General features: G+C 42.4%; 1 protein-coding gene across 3 annotated transcripts in view; it reads right to left on the bottom strand.

Annotated features, from left to right (window-relative positions):
- LOC121269947 (myocardial zonula adherens protein-like) overlaps positions 1-12,853 on the bottom strand; it is a 52,262-nt gene extending 39,409 nt beyond the window's left edge. For all 3 annotated transcript variants that reach the window (XM_041175113.1, XM_041175114.1, XM_041175115.1), the window contains exons 1-2: positions 12,379-12,853; positions 12,102-12,191 (exon numbers count right to left, since the gene is read on the bottom strand). In XM_041175113.1, the coding sequence (XP_041031047.1) occupies positions 12,102-12,191; positions 12,379-12,441 (153 nt within the window). In that variant the 5' untranslated portion in view covers positions 12,442-12,853. The remainder of the gene's footprint in view (positions 1-12,101; positions 12,192-12,378) is intronic.
- Positions 12,854-18,573: the final 5,720 nt, after the last annotated feature.

Genomic DNA, 18,573 nt, shown 5'->3' with positions numbered 1-18,573 from the left:
TCTATCTGTAAATCCTTCTAACACACGCCAATAGCAGGCAGGAAGAGCAGGAAAGAAGTTGGAGCCTCCACCATTGCTAGCCACAGCTCCAGACTACAAAATGCATGGAAAAGTATATGTTGTCTCAGCAACTCAGACTCCTTTAGGGCTTGGTTAGCTGTACAGCTGGTGTGGATCAGATTGGTGCCAACAGCACAGGGTTCAATTCTTGTTCTTGCTGGGGATGGATTGGGAAAACTGCCTCCTTGTACACGGTCATGGTGTGGTGGGACAGACCTGCCTTTGGGCAGAGAACTCAAGCAGATGAAGTGCTTAAAATCTCAGAGAAAAGTCATAGCTGATACTGTCAATAACGACAATGTACTCAGCATTTAGTACAAGGTCAGAACATTTGATGCCTTCCTCCACTGAAGCTTCTGCTCAGAAATTGGCTTTTTCAGTGCATCGGTGAAACCAGCAAAAACGATTAAGAGAATTTTAAGCTTTTAAAAAAAATCATTGTTATGGATAGGCCCCACCCACAAAACTGGCCACACCCATTCACATGAATCACCGTGACGATTTTCTGCTCATTGTGTGGTTTCAGAGGAGGCTGAAAAAATTCAATTGCAACCTTTGGCACATTTTAAATATAATCTTTCCTTAATTTACTAAAAAAAAACATACGCCAATATAACTAGCAAATGATTCTGTTTCTTTAAAGTCATCTTCATTTATTTGCATTGATTTACTCACAGGTGGGTTAGCACTGATTAAAAATGCTTATATTTTGTGATAAAGCCATTTTTGGTTGTATTAATCAAACTGCACCAAGTTACCAATCTTAAATATATCGAAGTGTATTTTAAAAGCAAACAACTTTTAAAAATATGTTCCAAAATGCTGCCTGATTGCACTTGTGGCAGATTTGCCTAGGTTGATATGCAAATGAATTTGAGTAAAAAAAACTTAAGAATATAAAGCATAACTTGATACTAGCACACTTGATGCCTGAAGCATTGATTGTAGTCAAGGAGACAACTCCACCTGAGCAGTTGTGCATTAGCTGTGTATAAATATGTTGATTACACAAGGACTGTAAAATGGAGTTTGGAACAAGGCAGTGGTTCTGGATGCCACTCAATTTTATGTCATCATGTTTGCTAAAGTCCACCTCCCTACACCTGGCTGGTACATGTGGAAAACTAATATTATTGCACTTTTTGCGATAGGTTTTGTAATGTTTGTTCAGATGTTTTATGAGTTAAGTACATTTTTGTTAAAAAAACCCTGGCTCCTGCAAAAGGCAAGCAATTGACAAATGTTTTATTAAATGTAAATATTAGATTGTAGTTCAAAGCCCTGCTCATTCTACAGTGCCTGTCTGTCTTTAACCCCATCACTGAGTTAATCAACGGCAGCTCACCACTGTCTTCTCAAAGGTAATTAAGGATGGGCAACAAATGCTGTCCTAGCCAGTAACCACATCCTGTGAAAGAATAAAAGAAAATCCTTTCAGTACCTGAAGTCGAAGACTGGGATATTTCACTGCACCTCAATTACTTGAGTTAGATGAATCCAATATTCGAGGGCTAGAATATATTTTTGTTTTACAAGATGGGGCTCTAAGATGGAATCTCTTTTACTTCTTTCAGTTCTGTCGAAGGGTCGCGAAGACTCAAAACATCAACTCTTTTCTTCTCCACCGATGCTGCCAGACCTGCTGAGTTTTTCCAGGTAATTCTGTTTTTGTTTTGGATTTGGATTTCCAGCATCTGCAGTTTTTTATTTTTAACCTCTTTTACTGACCTATACAGCAGCCCTGACAGAAGGTGGTTAATATGACACCAGCTCTTTGGAAGCCAGTCACTAGCATGTGTTTCTAAATGGATTCGCTTTGATTTTTCCTTCCCTTCAGTCAATTTCCACCTTCCTCTCTGTACCACCCCATAGTTACATGGCTTAGATTAAGGACTTCTGATATAAAGAACTAAACCAGAAACTCTCATCCAGTTGCTCTACTTGTGACTCTTCTAGAGCTCCAGTGAACTTGAACACCTACTCTCCTCTCCCAATTTCAATTCCACTCTCACATGTTCACGTGTTGCACATTAACCATGTGTTCAGAATGACTGGATTAACATTTCCAGAATTATTTTCTGGATTATTCTATCCAAAGGAATTATTTGATTCCATACACACATCACCCACCCACCCTCCACTCCCCCCCACCCCCTCCAATTCCCTAACATGTTTCCTTGCCTCTCCCAGGAAATGCCATGGCTCTGGGTGGGTCGGAGTGTCCGTATTGTGATCTAAAAGGCATCACAACTGTCTGGAGCAGGTTGATGGATCATTAGGTCTTTTTCTGACTGTCATTGTATGCATGTTTGTATAAATTGCCAGCATTTTCTCTGTCTCCAATCACTCAATTCACAGATCCTTTTACTGAGCAGGACCAGGAATGACCTCTGTAGCAAACTTCTTTAAACTTCCGTTTATGGTTTCACAACAAATAGTTCTGAACAAATCACCTGCCTTCATGTTCCTTAGTTTTAGATAGTCATTACCATGGCTTTGTGAATTGGTGATGCCTCTTTCCTTCAATGCACTACAAATATTCATCATTTTACAGCTAACGTAAGGATTGAACATTAACAGTGCAATATAGCAATCCTTTTTTGCAACTACATTTAGTAATAAAAAGTGATTATCAAGCAGAAACACTGTTATGATGCTCCCAGTTCCAAAAATTCACAAGAATCTACATTTTAAATTGAAGTAAACTTGCTGGAGCCTTGCAGATTTAAGATGACCCATGCAGACCAAGATACTTATTGAAAACTATCGAACTTGTGTAGCTAGAGAAGGGAGCTGAACAATGGTTAGGAGTGGTCGAGACTTTTGAATGTTTGCTCCAAGAATAGTGTAAAAATTCCCAAGAACCAATTACTCGGTTTAGGCCTCGGTCTAGAACTATTTACTACAGCCTAGTTACTTAGTTCAGCAAAGGAAACACTGGCCAATCGCGAACTTGATGTATGTCAGAGTCTAACAATAGTTAAAAGAGAAAAAGATGGGTATGATGCAGTCTGGCAGGAAGTGCTGACTAAATATTTCCCAATCTAATTTAACTAGAAGTCTTCCCCTTATTGTGTTACAGTACAGACGGAGTGAATGTAACAAAGCATAGTTCAGAAAAGAAAACCATTAACAGATCCATTCCTTCACCGACCATGTACTTTACCACTGATCACCCAATCCATTTAAACTCAAGGCTGAGGACAGAGATGCCAACTCTGGTTGTACAGATTCCTGGAGGTTTTATCACATGACCTCCTGCCTCCAATCACCTACCCAGTCCATCAGCAATCTCATGACTCCAATATTTTTATTATTGATAGACAAAATGAAAGATAGTTTTAATGCACCCATGAGTTTTCTCCTCGGTTGCTCAGTAACAATGTTAGTAGTTGGATCTGGTAGATATAGGGTTAATGTGAATTTTTTTAAAAATTCATTCATGGCCAGGCTAACATTTATTGCCCATTCCTAGTTGCCTAGTTCAGAGGGCATTTAAGAGTCACTCACATTGCTGTGGGTCTGGAGTCACATGTAGGCCACATGTAAGGGTGGCAGATTTCCTTCCCTAACCAGATGGGTTTTTGCAACAATTGACAATGGTTTCATGGTCATCATTAGACTTTTAATTCCAGATTTTTATTGCATTCAAATTCCCCCATCTGCCATGATGGGATTTGAACCTTGCCCCATTTATCCTTGGTATTCTGTTCCTGACAACCATTCATCCAGCTCTTTTTGAAGTTATAAAACCTCAGTTGTTGCTTCTGATAATACATTCCACAGATCTGGTACAAGGAGGGAGATCCTTCCAAATGTATCTTGACTGAAAGCTTGTTAAGTCTTTTTCCCTCATGACATCTGGTTCTCTACTCACATCTGGTTCTCTACTCACATCTGGTTCTCTACCCACATCTGGTTCTCTACCCACATCTGGTTCTCTACCCACATCTGGTTCTCTACCCACATCTGGTTCTCTACTCACAACTGCTTGACTGAGGTGCACAAGATTATGAGGGGTCTAGATAGGGTAGACAGCAATGCCCTGTTTCTCCTAGCAGAGAGATCAATTGCCAGAGGGCACAGATTTGAAGTGATTGGTAGAAGGATTAGAGGGGACATGAGGAAAAACTTCTTCACCCAGAGGGTGGTGAGTGTTTGGAATTTGCTGCCTGGTTTGGTGGTGGAGGCATTAACCCTCAACTCATTTAAATCTGGATCCGCACCTAAAGTGCTGTAAACTGCAAAGCTACGGACCAGGTGCTGGAAGGTGGGATTAAAATGGGCTAAATTTAAATTGTTAAATTTTTAAAAATATTTTTCTGCTGGTGCAGACATAATGGGCTGAATGGCCTCTTTCTGTGCTGTAACTTTTCTATGGTTCTACCTGAAACAGAGACACTTATACACATCAGCAACACAGCTACACCACAAAGATAGGGACTTTCCCAAACAACCTTCTTGGAGACAGTAAAGAAAAACAAGGCGGAGCTGCAGTTGTATGAAAACAATTGAAATATGACGGAAACAAAACAAAGATAGATCGAAAGACAAAATCAATTTACATGACGTATTGAGATTGGATGAAATAAACAGATATGAAAGTAAGTGAAACTGTCCGATGGGGTTTAAACAAATCCAGGTACAGTGACTGAAACAGGTGAAGATGGAGACAGACTAAAAGAAAGGTGCCAGTGCAGAGAGGAAGGGTGTAAGCGATCTGAATAGCTGTTGCATGACAAGGGCTAATTTCAGGGGGTAAGAGTAGAGATAGAGCACAGAAATTGTGTCACCACGGTGACTGGGATAAAGTCTCTCAGATGTTACAGGAGCTTGGATCCATTACATAATGAGAAGGATGAACCACCCGTGCTTAACAAAGGCAGTCAAGGAGAGTATCCAATCAAAAACTAAGGCATACAAAGCGGTGAAAACTAGTGATAGGCCAGAGGATTGGGAATTTTTTAGGAACCAGCAGTGGATGACTAAAAAGCTAATAAAGAGGGAGAAAATTGGTTATGAAAGAAAATTGGCAAGAAGTATAACAACAAACAGCAAGAGCTTCTATGGGTATATGAAAAGAGAGGGAGTAGCTAACGTGAGCATGGGACCCTTGGAGGATGCGACTGGAGAATTGATAATGGGGAACAGGGAAATGGCAGATAGTTTAAACCAATATTTTGCATCAGTCTTCATGGTGGAGAACACTATAAACATCCCAAATATATCAGATAAGCAAGGAGCTAATGGGAGGAAAGATCTTGTAACAGTCTCTATCATGAGGGACAAAGTATTTGACAAACTAATGGGACTAAAGGCAGGCAAGTCACCAGTGCCTGATGGCCTGCATCCAAGGATTTTGAGGAAAGTGGCTGCAGAGGTAGTGGAGGCATTGGTTGAAATATTCCAGAACACACTGGACTCTGGGAAGGTCCCAGCGGATTGGAAATCTGCTAATGCGATGCCCTGTTCAAGAAGGGAGGGAGACAAAAAGCAGGAAACTATAGGTCAGTCAGCCTAATACCTGTCATTGGAAAAATGCTAGAGTCCATTATTAAGAAAGAAATAGCCGGACATTTAGAAAAGCTTAACACAATCAAACAGAGTCAACATGGTTTTGTGAAAGGGAAATCATGTTTGACAATTTTGCTAGAGTTCTTTGAGGAAGGGTAGTTTGTAGAAGCAGCAAATGACAAGGGTGGCCTACTTAAGCCACTCTGCCTTAGCAAGAAGGAAGAGGCAAAATTGACCAGGGTTTCTTCCTCAATACTCAATCAATTTTACTTAAGTTTATGTGTGCAGACAGAATTGATGCTTGGCTGTAGGACCTCATACACTTGTGAATGGAGTGATGAAGTGATGATGCTTTTTGTCAGGCCCGCATGGAGGAAAGCAACTGATATGTCTCTACCACAGCTGCCTCTGTTTGTACTGAGTGAGAGTTCCGGATACTTGCAGGAACAAATTAAGGCATCCAAATGATCCAAGCCTTTATTGTATATGATTTTAGCCAAGCTGTCAACAAGATATCAACTAAGTAGAGCAAATAATGGGGGTCATTACTAATCATCACCCCAGGGTCCTGGCTGCTTCCCAATGCCTCAGCAAATCTTCACATGTAAACCGAAGCAGTGAGTGTTGACAGATATTCAACTATGGGGTGCATTATAACCAAGGAAACATCTTCTTGGGATTTCCACACACATGCACTATCCAGCAGGAGTTACTTCATTTTGAGTCAGCAGTGGGATGAGGCACTTTTATCACTTCAATTTCTAAAATTCAAACCTGCACTTAATTTTCTCTTAATGTCGGTTCAGAAATCGAGTGTCCAAACCTACTGACGACAGTCTGAATGTGTATTTATCTAACACTGTGTGCAAGGTTAGAGTCATTCTTTGACTATTGTCAAACTGTTGGGCCAACAAAGGCGTCAGGCAAGATCCCAATGGAATTCCAACATTCCTGATGAGTTTTTCTGCTTATTCCCCATTGGAATAGACAAGATCAGTGCACCAGGGAATAAAAAGCTATTGCTAAAGCTCAATTGCAGCATCATTTAGCCTATCCCTCACCAGCCAGATATTCGGTGAATGATTTGAGCCATTGCCTCAAGTCCAGTAACCTCCTAATGGGAAACTATTTATAGTAAACATTATTATTATTACTGCTATCACAGCACTGAACTTCTAATCAAAACATATACTTATAGCTCAAACAAATAAGGAGGACAGGAGGAACCTGTTTTACCTTCTGCTGTCAGATGCAGATTAACGTCAAAATGTTCTCTCAACTATAAACCACGGGATCATACTTCACTGAAGACAACAGCGCAATAACCTTTTTAAAGATCGTATTAACCCACTCTCTGATCTGATGAGAGCTAGTATTTTTTGACAGTAAAGGTACTTTTTATGCTGTATTTAGTCACATAACAACCAGAGTGCATTTTTGATCAGTTATATATGTGCCAATGAAGCAGTTTCAGGGACACAGACTCACAGTTATGTGAATTAAGTTTTCCCACAAATGCACAGATGTTAAAATAACCCATCCCAAAAAATAATGGGTGTTCCTCACATTACTCATTGGAAATGACTTAACTGATTGCAGCAGAGGGAGATAGCAGTGTGCCTTTGTGTCACTCCCTTGTCCCAGAATTTCTGTCAGTCAGTCTGCAAACACTGAAGGTGAGCAACACTAAGCAAACAAGCTATACACATTCTTGAAAACTGGGCTGCAAAATCTTATCTTTCCGACAGGCGATACAGGTTTTCCAAAATAAAGCTTCTTCAGCTCCCATCTGGAGAAAAGATGCTATGTAAAGGAGTACCTCATATGACAATTCAGCTATTTTTAGATGTGTTCGATATAAAGATATTAAAGGATATGCGCTTTTTTGTTTATCCTTTCTTGGGATGTGGCTGTCACTGGCAAGGCCAGCGTTTGTTGCCCATTCCTATTTGCCCTTGAACTGAGTGGCTTGCTAGGCCATTTCAGAGGGCAGTTAAGAGTCAAGCACATTGTTGTTGGTCTGGAGTTGCATGTAGGCCAGACTGGACAAGGATGACAGATTTTGTACTCAAAAGGATATTAGTGAACCAGATGGATTTTCTCAACAATCAATAATAGTTTCATGGTCACCATTACTGAGACCAGCTTTACTAATCGAATTCAATTCCAACAGCTGCTGGGGTGGCATTTTAACCCATGGCCCCATAGCCGGGACCTCTGGATCACGATGTCACCATTCCCCACAATGTGCTGTTAAATCTGAGGGCAACGAATCAGCAGCAAATTGCAAAGAGATGTTAAAAATCAGCTAAAAGCAAAATACTGTGGATGCTGGAAATCTGAAACAGAAACAAAAATAGGTGGAAAAACTCAGGTCTGACAGCTTCTGCGGAGAGGAACACAGTTAACGTTTCCAGTCCGTATGACTCTTCATCAGAACTAAGAAATATAGAAATGAGGTGAAATATAAGCTGGTTGAGGGGGTTGGGACAGGTAGAGCTGGATAGAGGGCCATTGATAGGTGGAGGCAAAGAAGAGATTGCCAAAGATGTCATAGACAAAAGGACAAAGGGGTGTTGACGGTGGTGATATTAGCTAAGAAATGTGCTCATGATGACATTAAGGGTAGAAAGCAGGATGAGCAAGATACAGATAGCCCTAGTGGGGGTGGGGTAGGGAGAAGGGATCGAAATAGGTTAAAAGGTAGAGATAAAACAATGGATGGGAATACATTTAAAAATAATGAAATTAGGTGGGAAAAGAATCTTTTTTTAAAAAATTTAAATTATTGGAAGAAGGGGGAGCGGAAAGGGGGTGGGGATGGAGGAGAGAGTTCATGATCTGAAGTTGTGGAACTCAACGTTAAGTCGGGAAGGCTGTAAAGTGCCTAGTCGGAAGATGAGGTGCTGTTCCTCCAGTTTGCGTTGAGTTTCACTGGAACAATGCAGCAGGCCAAGGATGGACATGTGGGTATGAGAGCAGGGTGGAGTGTTGAAATGGCAAGCGACAGGGAGGTCTGGGTGATGCTTGCGGACAGACCGAAGGTGTTCTGCAAAGCCATCATCCAGTTTGCGTTTGGTCTCTCAAATGTAGAGGAGACCAAATTGGCAGCAGCGAATGCAGTAGACTAAATTAAGGGAAGTGCAAGTGAAATGCTGCTTCACCTGAAAAGAGTGTTTGGGCCCTTGGACGTTGAGGAGGGGAGAAGTAAAGGGGCAGATGTTGCACCTTCTGCGGTTGCATGGGGAGGTGCCATAGGTGGGGGTTGAGGAGTAGGGGGTGATGGAGGAGTGGACCAGGGTGTCCCGGATGGAACGATCCCTATGGAATGCTGCCGGGGGGTGAAGGGAAGATGTGTTTGGTGATGGCATCATGCTGGAGTTGGCAGAAATGGCGGAGGATGATCCTTTAAATGCGGAGGCTGGTGGGGTGATAAGTGACGACAAGGAGGACCCTATCATGGTTCTGGGAGGGAGAGCTACCTTGACTACAGCTCCTCACACCCCGCTTCCTGTAAGGACTCCATCCCATGCTGTCAGTTCCTTCGCCACCGTCGCATCTGTTCTGATGATGCTACCTTCAAAAACAGTTCCTCTGACATGTCCTCCTTCTTCCTTAACCGAGGTTTTCCACCTACAGTGGTTGACAGGGCCCTCAACCGTGTCGGGCCCATCTCCCGCGCATCCGCCCTCACACCTTCCTCTCCCTCCCAGAAACATGATAGGGTCCCCCTTGTCCTCACTTATCACCCCACCGGCCTCCGCATTCAAAGGATCATCCTCCGCCATTTCCACCAACTCCAGGATGATGCCACCACCAAACACATCTTCCCTTCACCCACTCTGTCAACATTCCATCGGGACCATTCCCTCTGGGACACCCTGGTCCACTCTTCCATCATCCCCTACACCTCAACCCCCTCCCACAGCACCTTCCCATGCAACCGCAGAAGGTGCAACACCTGCCCCTTTACTTCCCCTCTCCTCACCGTCCAAGGGTCCAAACACTCCTTTCAAGTGAAACAGCATTTCACTTGCACTTCCCTTAATTCAGTCTACTGCATTCGTTGCTCCCGATGCAGTTTCCTCTACATTGGATAGGCCAAACACAGACTGAGTGACTGCTTTGCGGAACACTTTCAGTCTGTCCGCAAGCATGACTCAGACCTCCCTGTCGCTTGTCATTTCAACACACCACCCTGCTCCCATGCCCACATGTCCATTCTTGGCCTGCTGCAATGTTCCAGTGAAGTTCAACACAAACTAGAGGAACAGCACCTCATCTTCCGACTAGGCACTTTACAGCCTTCCGGACTTAACATTGAGTCCAACAACTTCAGATCATGAACTTTCTCCTCCATCCCCACCCCCTCTCCAATCCCCCTTCTTCCAATAATTTAAATTTTTTAAAAAAAGATTCTTTTCCCACCTAATTTCATTATTTTTAAATGTATTCCCATCCATTGTTTTATCTCTACCTTTTAACCTATTTCGATCCCTTCTCCCTACCCCACCCCCACTAGGGCTATCTGTATCTTGCTCATCCTGCTTTCTACCCTTAATGTCATCATGAGCACATTTCTTAGCTAATATCACCGCCGTCAACACCCCTTTGTCCTTTTGTCTATGACATCTTTGGCAATCTCTTCTTTGCCTCCACCTATCAATGGCCCTCTATCCAGCTCTACCTGTCCCAACCCCCTCAACCAGCTTATATTTCACCTCATTTCTATATTTCTTAGTTCTGATGAAGAGTCATACGGACTGGAAACGTTAACTGTGTTCCTCTCCGCAGATGCTGTCAGACTGCTGAGTTTTTCCAGCTATTTTTGTTTTTGTTAAAAAGTCAGCTAGTCGCTGGCATTGTCTGTGGGGTCCTGTCGCTTTAAACCAGGATATAATACACATTTACCAATAAGGCAAAGCAGTAAGTGGTGGACTGATAGCTGTTAATCATTAAAATGTTAGCTGGCACCAATGGCACCATCAATATCGGTGCATTGATTAAATGATGCCTACAAATCCAAACCTTTGACTTAAAACTGCGCATTTAGAACATGACAAATACTTTAGGTTGCTAACTCTGATTGGACGGGTTTCATACTATGACCTCCTGCGTCTAACTGTCCCACGCCCACCAGTGACTGCCCATGTCCCATCCCACCCCCAATTTGTAAACGAACAGAGAAACTTCATTTCCTAACATATGTCAGGACATATCCAAGCAGCCTTCTGTTTAAAAAAAACTTCTTCCGATATTTTAATAACTAAACAACACAAATGCGTTCATTGAAACTTGAGAAGAAAACACAATTTTATCAGTGGCCCCCATGATTTGTTTGCAGTAGTGTCTGGGTGATTTTCTGGGGACACTAGGATATTGTTGGAGGGGATCATCCTCCGCCGTTTCCGCCAACTCCAGCATGATGCCACCACCAAACACATTTTCTCCCCCAGCAGCATTCCGTAGGGATTGTTCCCTCTGGGACACCCTGGTCCACTCCTCCATCATCCCCTACACCTCAACTCCCTCCCACGGCACCTTCCCATGCAACTGCAGAAGATGCAACACCTGCCCCTTCACTTCCTCTCTCCTCACCGTCCAAGGGCCCAAACACTCTTTTCAAGTGAAGCAGCATTTCACTTGCACTTCCCTCAATTTAGTCTACTGCATTCGTTGCTCCCAATGCAGTTTCCTCTATGTTGGAGAGACCAAACGCAGACTGGGTGACCACTTTGCAGAACACCTTCGGTCTGTCCGCAAGCATCACCCAGACTTCCCTGTCATTTCCCATTTCAACACTCCTCCCTGCTCTCATGCCCACATGTCGGTCCTTGGCTTGCTGCATTGTTCCAGTGAAACTCAACGCAAACTGGAGGAACAGCACCTCATCTTCCGACTAGGCACTTTACAGCCTTCCAGACTGAATATTGAATTCAACAATTTTAGATCATTGACTCTCTCCTCCATCCCCACCCTCTTTCTGTTTTTCCCCCTCCTTTTTGTTTTTTCCAATGATTTATATAATTTTTCTTTTCCCACCTATTTTCATTATTTTTAAATGTATTTCCATCCATTGTTTTATCTCTACCTTTTAGCCTTTTTCGATTCCTTCCCCCACCCCACTAGGGCTATCTGTACCTTGCTTGTCCTGCTTTCTACCCTTAATTAGCACATTCCTCAGATAATATCACCACCTTCAACACCTCTTTGTCCTTTTGTCTATGACATCTTTTGGTTATCTCCACCTATCACTGGCCCTCTATCCAGCTGTACCTGTCCCAACCCCCCTTAAACCAGCTTATATTTCACCTCTCTTCTATTTTTCCTTAGTTCTGTTGAAGAGTCATACGGACTCGAAACGTTAACTGTGTCCCTCTCCGCAGATGCTGCCAGACCTGCTGAGTTTTTCCAGGTATTTTTGTTTTTGTTTTGATATTATTGTTGGAGGGGGTTGGCAGCACTATCTGTACCATCAGCATTGAAGGAGATAAACAGACACAGTGACACTGCTGGACGTTACTGACCGTTTCTGGTTTTCCTCTCCTGGTTTCATCTCGGGCCGAGGTGGAGTTTGCATCCGTGTGGAGAGTGAGGCGTACTCTTCGAATGTTACCCTTAGCCAACAGAAACAACCTGGTGTTTATCCGATTGAATTAGTTAGGCAGAAACAAAAGAACATTTCCAAAACATCTGGCAGCACTTAGTTTAAACTGAAACATTCAATGTGCTGGGCAGCTGAGGTGACAGCGAAATGACTGTCCCACATCAAATCGAGAGCAATCATGAAACCAAGTGACTTACCCTCCTCACAGGCTCCGGTGGTTCTGCAATCGTGCAGGTTGTCGCTGTCTTAAAGTGTAGCATTGCTCCGGCGAATGTTACTGGTCCCAAGACTCCCCAACTTTGACTTCGCCAGCTGCTAGCAAAACGTTGTCAGCAACTCTCCTTACCACATGTTACTCTTCTGCCAACAGTTCCAGTCTCAGTTTAGTCTGTGACTTTTACAACCCTACCTTAAAGGCGTGACCTTTGATAAGCTTTGGAGGTTCAGGGGGTTGTTAAAAACCCGAGGGGCGCACACCACAAGCTAAGTGTACGAAGGAACGCTGTGACCAACCGGGATTTGCATCAGAAGCGAATGTCTTCTCAAACAGCCACCTGTTTACATCCCAGCCCAGAAAGATGGTGAATTCGTTTGTTACTTAGCATTGTTACATTTATCATGACACATCTGGGACTACCTCCTCACCCGACTTGTCAAGCAGCATTTCACCTGTTCTTGCCTTTCCTCACTCGAATACTTTACCTGGGTGTTGTCCCATTCCGCTTTTATCAGAATTGGCTCAGTATCATTCAGATGTTTCTCACTAGGGCGTGAATAGAAACCATTTGCTTCTATTTGCCTAAAGTTGCTTCACAAGTTCTGCCCGCTCTGTACCCGAGCTCACGCACTACTTTCTACTTATGCCGCTCAGTTTTCTTCTCTCACACAAAGTAAATAACCTAAACACGATCAGCCTCAAAGACACCATTGTTTATTTGGTTAACCGATGTCTACTGTGATACACAACACCTGCACTAATTTCACTTTGACAACAGGAGTCAGATTTTGCACAAAAATTGGAAATATGTTGATAAATATTCACTTCTTTTGGAGAATGTTGTGAATAAATAATGAATGTGCTTATCTTTATATTCCTAATTTCAGTTGTAATATTCTCTATTTTTTTTAATTAAAGTGCCTCTATCCAAAACTCAGCCACTCATATCCCGTCCCTCAGAGGCTCCAACCTCCCCGGCGTGTTAAATTTAAAATCATCATCTGCAAATCCCTCTGCAATCTCCTCCATCTGTACGCCCCCTCCTATACCTTTTAGTCCACTAACTTTTGTACACCCCTCACACCCTGTCATCCAGCCTTTCATGGCAAGCACCAGGGGGCGATGGTGGTCTAGTGGTAATATCACAGAGTAGTGAGACTGGGCTGATGTTACGGGTTCATAATCCCACCATGGCAGCTGGTGGAACTTAAACTCAATTACTAAATCTGGCACATAAACCTAGTGTCAGTAATGGTAACCACAATAATTTTCACCGATTGTCCTTAAAAACCCATCTGGTTCACTAGTGCCCTTTAGGGGAGGAAATCTACCATCCTTACCTGGTCTGGCCTCCATGTGACTCCAGGCTCACAGCAACGTGGTTGACTCATAAGTGCCCTCCGAAATGGCCCAGGCAACAAATGTTGGCCTTGCTAGTGACACCCACATTTCATCAAAGAAATTTAAAAAAAAAACCTCAGCCCCATACTCTGTAAATTTTCTCAAGCCATCTGCCTCTCCACCTCTCTCTCTACTTTAAAAACCTTATCAAAATCTGTCTGGATCAAACAGTCATCCCTTTTAAACCCACCTGAATAGGAACAGATGTAGACCATTGAACCTAATTATTAATTGATTTCTGTACATGAACCCCTAAATCTCTTCTCCTCCAGTTCCTAACTTCTTGCCGTTAAAATATATCCTGATATTACTTGTTAAGGCCTTTCTCATGATGCAGAACTCATTACATGGGTAGGGAAAGCAGCGACCATCTTTGGCCAACTCACTAAATGTGCATGGAATAACATCACTCTTACTCTTAAAAGCAAGATGCTGGTTTATGAGGCTTGTGTTCTCAGCATCTTATTGTATAGCTGTGAAACATGGATGACTTTCAGCTATCAAGAAAGGAACAATGCTCCTCTTCACTGTTTGTGGCACATTCTGGGCATTTCATGGAAGGACAAAGTCAGAAATGTCACAATCCACTCAAAGGCATATAGCCCAAGTATACTGATACTCATCAAGTAGAGGTGAATTCTCTGGCTTGTTTGTGTTCACAGGATGGAAGACAGACACATACCCAAGGATTTTCCATATGGGTCATAAAGTCATAGAGGTGTGCAGCACAGAAAAAGGCCCTTCGGCTCATCGAGTCTGCACCAGTCAAACAAGTACCTCACTATTCTAACCCCATTTTCCAGCACTAGGCCCATTGCCTTGTACGCCATGGCAACGTAAGTGCACATTCAAATACTTCTTAAATGTTATGAGGGTTTCTGCCTCTACCACCCTTTCAGGCAGTGAGTTCCAGACTCCCACCACACTCTGGGTGAAAAAATTCTTCCTCACATCCCCTCTAAACCTTCTGCCCCTCACCTTATATCTATGGCCCCTGGTTATTGATCCCTCCACCAAGGGGAAAAGTTCCTTCCTGTCTACCCTATCTATGCCCCTCATAATTTTATACATCTCAGTCATGTGCCCCTCAATCTCCTCTGCTCCAGGAAAAATAACCCCAGTCTATCCAATCTCTCCTCATAACTAAAACTCTCCAACCCAGGCAGCATCCTGGTAAATCTCCTCTGCACTCTCTCGAGTGCAATCACATCCTTCCTATAATGTGGATTCCAGAACTGCACGCAATACTCTAGCTGTGGCCTAACCAGCGTTTTATACAGTTCTACCCCATCACCTCTCTGCTCTTATATTCTATGCCTCAGCTAATAAAGGCAAGTATCCCATTTACCTTCTTAACCACTTGTCCCACTACGTTAAGGGACCGGTGGACGTGCACACCAAGGTCCCTCTGATGCTATGTACTTCCCAGGGTCCTACCATTCATCGTATATTCCTGTGCCTTGTTTGTCCTGCCCAAGTGCATCACCTCACATTTATCTGGATTAAATTCCATTTGCCACTGATCAGCCCATCTGACCAACCCATCTATATCCTCCTGTATCTAAGACTATCCTCCTCACTATTTACCACCCCACCAATTTTTGTGTCATCCGTGAACTTACTGATTAATCCTCCTACATTCAAGTCTAAATTGTTTATATATATCACAAACAGCAAGGGACCCAACACCGATCCCTGTGGAACCCCACTGGACACAGGCATCTAGTCACAAAAACACCCCTCGACCATCACCCTCTGCTTCCTGCCACTCAGCCAATTCTGGATCCAATTTGCCAAATTGCCTTGGATCCCATGGGCTCTTACCTTTGTTATCAGTCTCCCATGTGGGACCTTATCCTATGCGGGATGTAACTGGTGCCAGAAGACCAGCAGAATGCCTGAAATTCCACTTCAAAGATGCTTGTAAATGTGACATGAAGGCTCTAAACATTGATTTTCACAGTTGTGATACATTGACCAATGACAGAAGAAAATGGTGTGTTGGCATTCACCACCATGGCAATCAGTGGCTACAGTGGTTAGCAACAGGTCATCAACACCAAAATTAGCAACCCGCACAACACCTGATAACCGCTTTGTATATGACATTTGTGGCAGAAACTGCTTCTCTTGAATTGGTCTCTTCAATCATCAGCAAAAGTGCATCATATGAAGCTACTCCACCTTAATGGATTTGATTTGGTGCACATCCATTACCTTACTCAGATGGAAGAATGCTGACAATGATGAATCACACTTAGGTTAAAAGTCGATTATCTCATATTTTCACATATTGAACTCTATTTGGGACAGTTTTGCTCACTCACTTAATCTATCAATGTTGCTTTGCAACTTTCTGTTTTCAACTACACTATTTATTGTGCCATGTAATTTAGTGTCATCAGTGAATTTGGATGTACAGCTCCCTATTCCTTTATCTAGGTTATTGAGGATGAAAAGGAGGCCCCATGGGGAACAGTATTAGTCACATCCTGCCAACTGGAGTACAGAACTGGAGTACAGATCCATTATCCTCACTCTGTCTCCTGCCTCCATGCCAATTCGTTATCCATGTTGATAGACTGTCTCCAATTCCATGTGCTTTTACTTTTGTTAACAGTTTATGTGGAACCATATTGAATGCTGATTGGAAGTTCAAATAAATGACAGAAACTGTTATCCACTATGTAATGTCCTCAAAGAAATTCAACTAGGTTAGTTAGACATGATGTACCCTTCATATCCATGCTGACTTTCTCCGATCAGTTCATGTTTGTCCAAAAGCTCAGTCACTCCGTCCCTAATAACAGATTCTCATAATTTCTTCACAGGAAAAATTAATATATCTATAGTTTCCTACTTTCTCTCACTCAGCCTTCTTGAGGAAATAATTTCCATCTACCCACTGGAATCCTTTAATCATCTTAAACAGCTCAACTAGTTTAATCTTTGAAATTTAAAGAAATACAAACCTAGTCCATATAGTAACTTGAGGATTGCGAGGGTTTTAAAATTCAGCAGAAGATGAGAAAGAAATTGATCAAGAAGGATAAAGTAAAAAGATGGTAAACTAGCAAGAAATATAAAAACAGATTGTAAGAACTTCTACAATTCTGTAAAAAGGCATAGAAGCAGAGACAGGAGAAATAATAATGGCGAGTAAGAAAGTGGCAAAGATGTTGAACACATATTTTGTCTCTGTCTTCACAACAGAAAACAGAAAAAGGTACCAGAAATAGTGGGGAACAAAAGGGTTAATAAGGGTGAGAAACTTAAAGTAGTTAATAGGAACATAGCACTTAGAGCAGTTGTAAAACATTCAGCCCTTCAAACCTGCTCCACCATTCAATAAGATCATGGCTGATCTGGTTGTGGTCTCAACTCCACTTTCCTGTCTGACCCCAATAACCCTTGACTCCCTTGTCTATCAAAAATCTATCCAATTCAGCTGAGAATGAATTCAATGAGCTAGCCTCCCTGCTTTCTGGGGAAGCGAATTCTACAGTTTAATGACCCTCTGAGAGAAAAAAATTCTCCTCATCTCCATCTTAAAAGGGAGACCTCTTATTCTTAAACTGTGACTCCTAGTTTTAGTCTCCCCCACAAGAGGAAACATCCTCCCAGTATCTACCCAGCAAGTTCCCTTCAGGATCTTCTATGTTTCAATAGGATCACCTCATATTCTTCTAAATTCCAATGGGAATAGGTCCAACCTGTTCAACATTTCTTTATATGCCCTTCATCCCATGAATGAGTCATGTGAATCTTCTCTGGACTGCTTCTAATGCAATTATATCCTTTTTCAAATGAAGAGACCAAAACTATACACAGTAGCTGTGGTCTCACCAAAGGCCTGTACAACAATAGTAAAACTTCCCTACTTTTATATTCCATTCCTCTTGAAATAAACACCAACATTTTTGGGTTGGTGGGTTGTAACTAGTTGGGTGCTGCATGAATCAGTGCTGGGGCCTCATTTAGTTACAATCTATCTTAATAACCTAGATGAGGGAACTGAGTGTAAGGTTTACAAGTTTGTTGATGATACAAAGCTAGGTGGGGTAGTAAGCTGTGAGGTGGATGCAAAGGGGTGTGGACAAGTTTAATGAGTGGGCAAGAGGTGGCAGATGGAGAATAATGTGGGCCAAGTGGAATTATCCACTTTGGTAGGAAGAATAGAAAAGCAGAATATTTTTTAAAAGGTGGAGGACTAGTAAAGTTGGTTATGTGTGTGTGTCCTTGTACCCAAATCACAGAATGTTGAATATGCAGATACAGTGTGCAATGAGGAAAGCAAATTGGCCTATTTCCCAGAGGTTTGGAGTATAAAAGTAAAGAAGCCTTGCTGCTATTATATAGGGCTTTGATGAGACCACACCGGGAGTATTGTGTACAGTTCTGGTTTCCTTACCAAAAGAAGGATCTACTTGCCTTAGAGATGCAACAGGTGTTCATTTGATTTTTTTTCCCTGTGAGGAGAGGGCTGACCTTTGAGGAGAGATTGAGTAGAATGGGCCTATATTAACACTGGAGTTTAGAAGAATGAGACACAATCTCATTGAAACATATAAATTTCTTAGAAGACTTAGAAGGATAGCTGCTGAAAGGCTGTTTTCCCTAGCTGGAGAGTCTTCTTAAAAGCCCATTTTGCAACTAGGGAGCAGCAGTGTTTTATGTTTTATGAAACTTTGAGTTGCAGATAACAATTATTCACTTTCATAGTCATAGAGAACAAGGATGTGGTTACTTGGTGCTGGGTGTTGGCTATGGTACA

This window comes from Carcharodon carcharias, chromosome 26 (genome assembly GCF_017639515.1).
Source record: "Carcharodon carcharias isolate sCarCar2 chromosome 26, sCarCar2.pri, whole genome shotgun sequence".
NCBI lineage: Eukaryota > Metazoa > Chordata > Chondrichthyes > Lamniformes > Lamnidae > Carcharodon > Carcharodon carcharias.
This window is presented reverse-complemented; position numbering and strand designations above follow the sequence as displayed.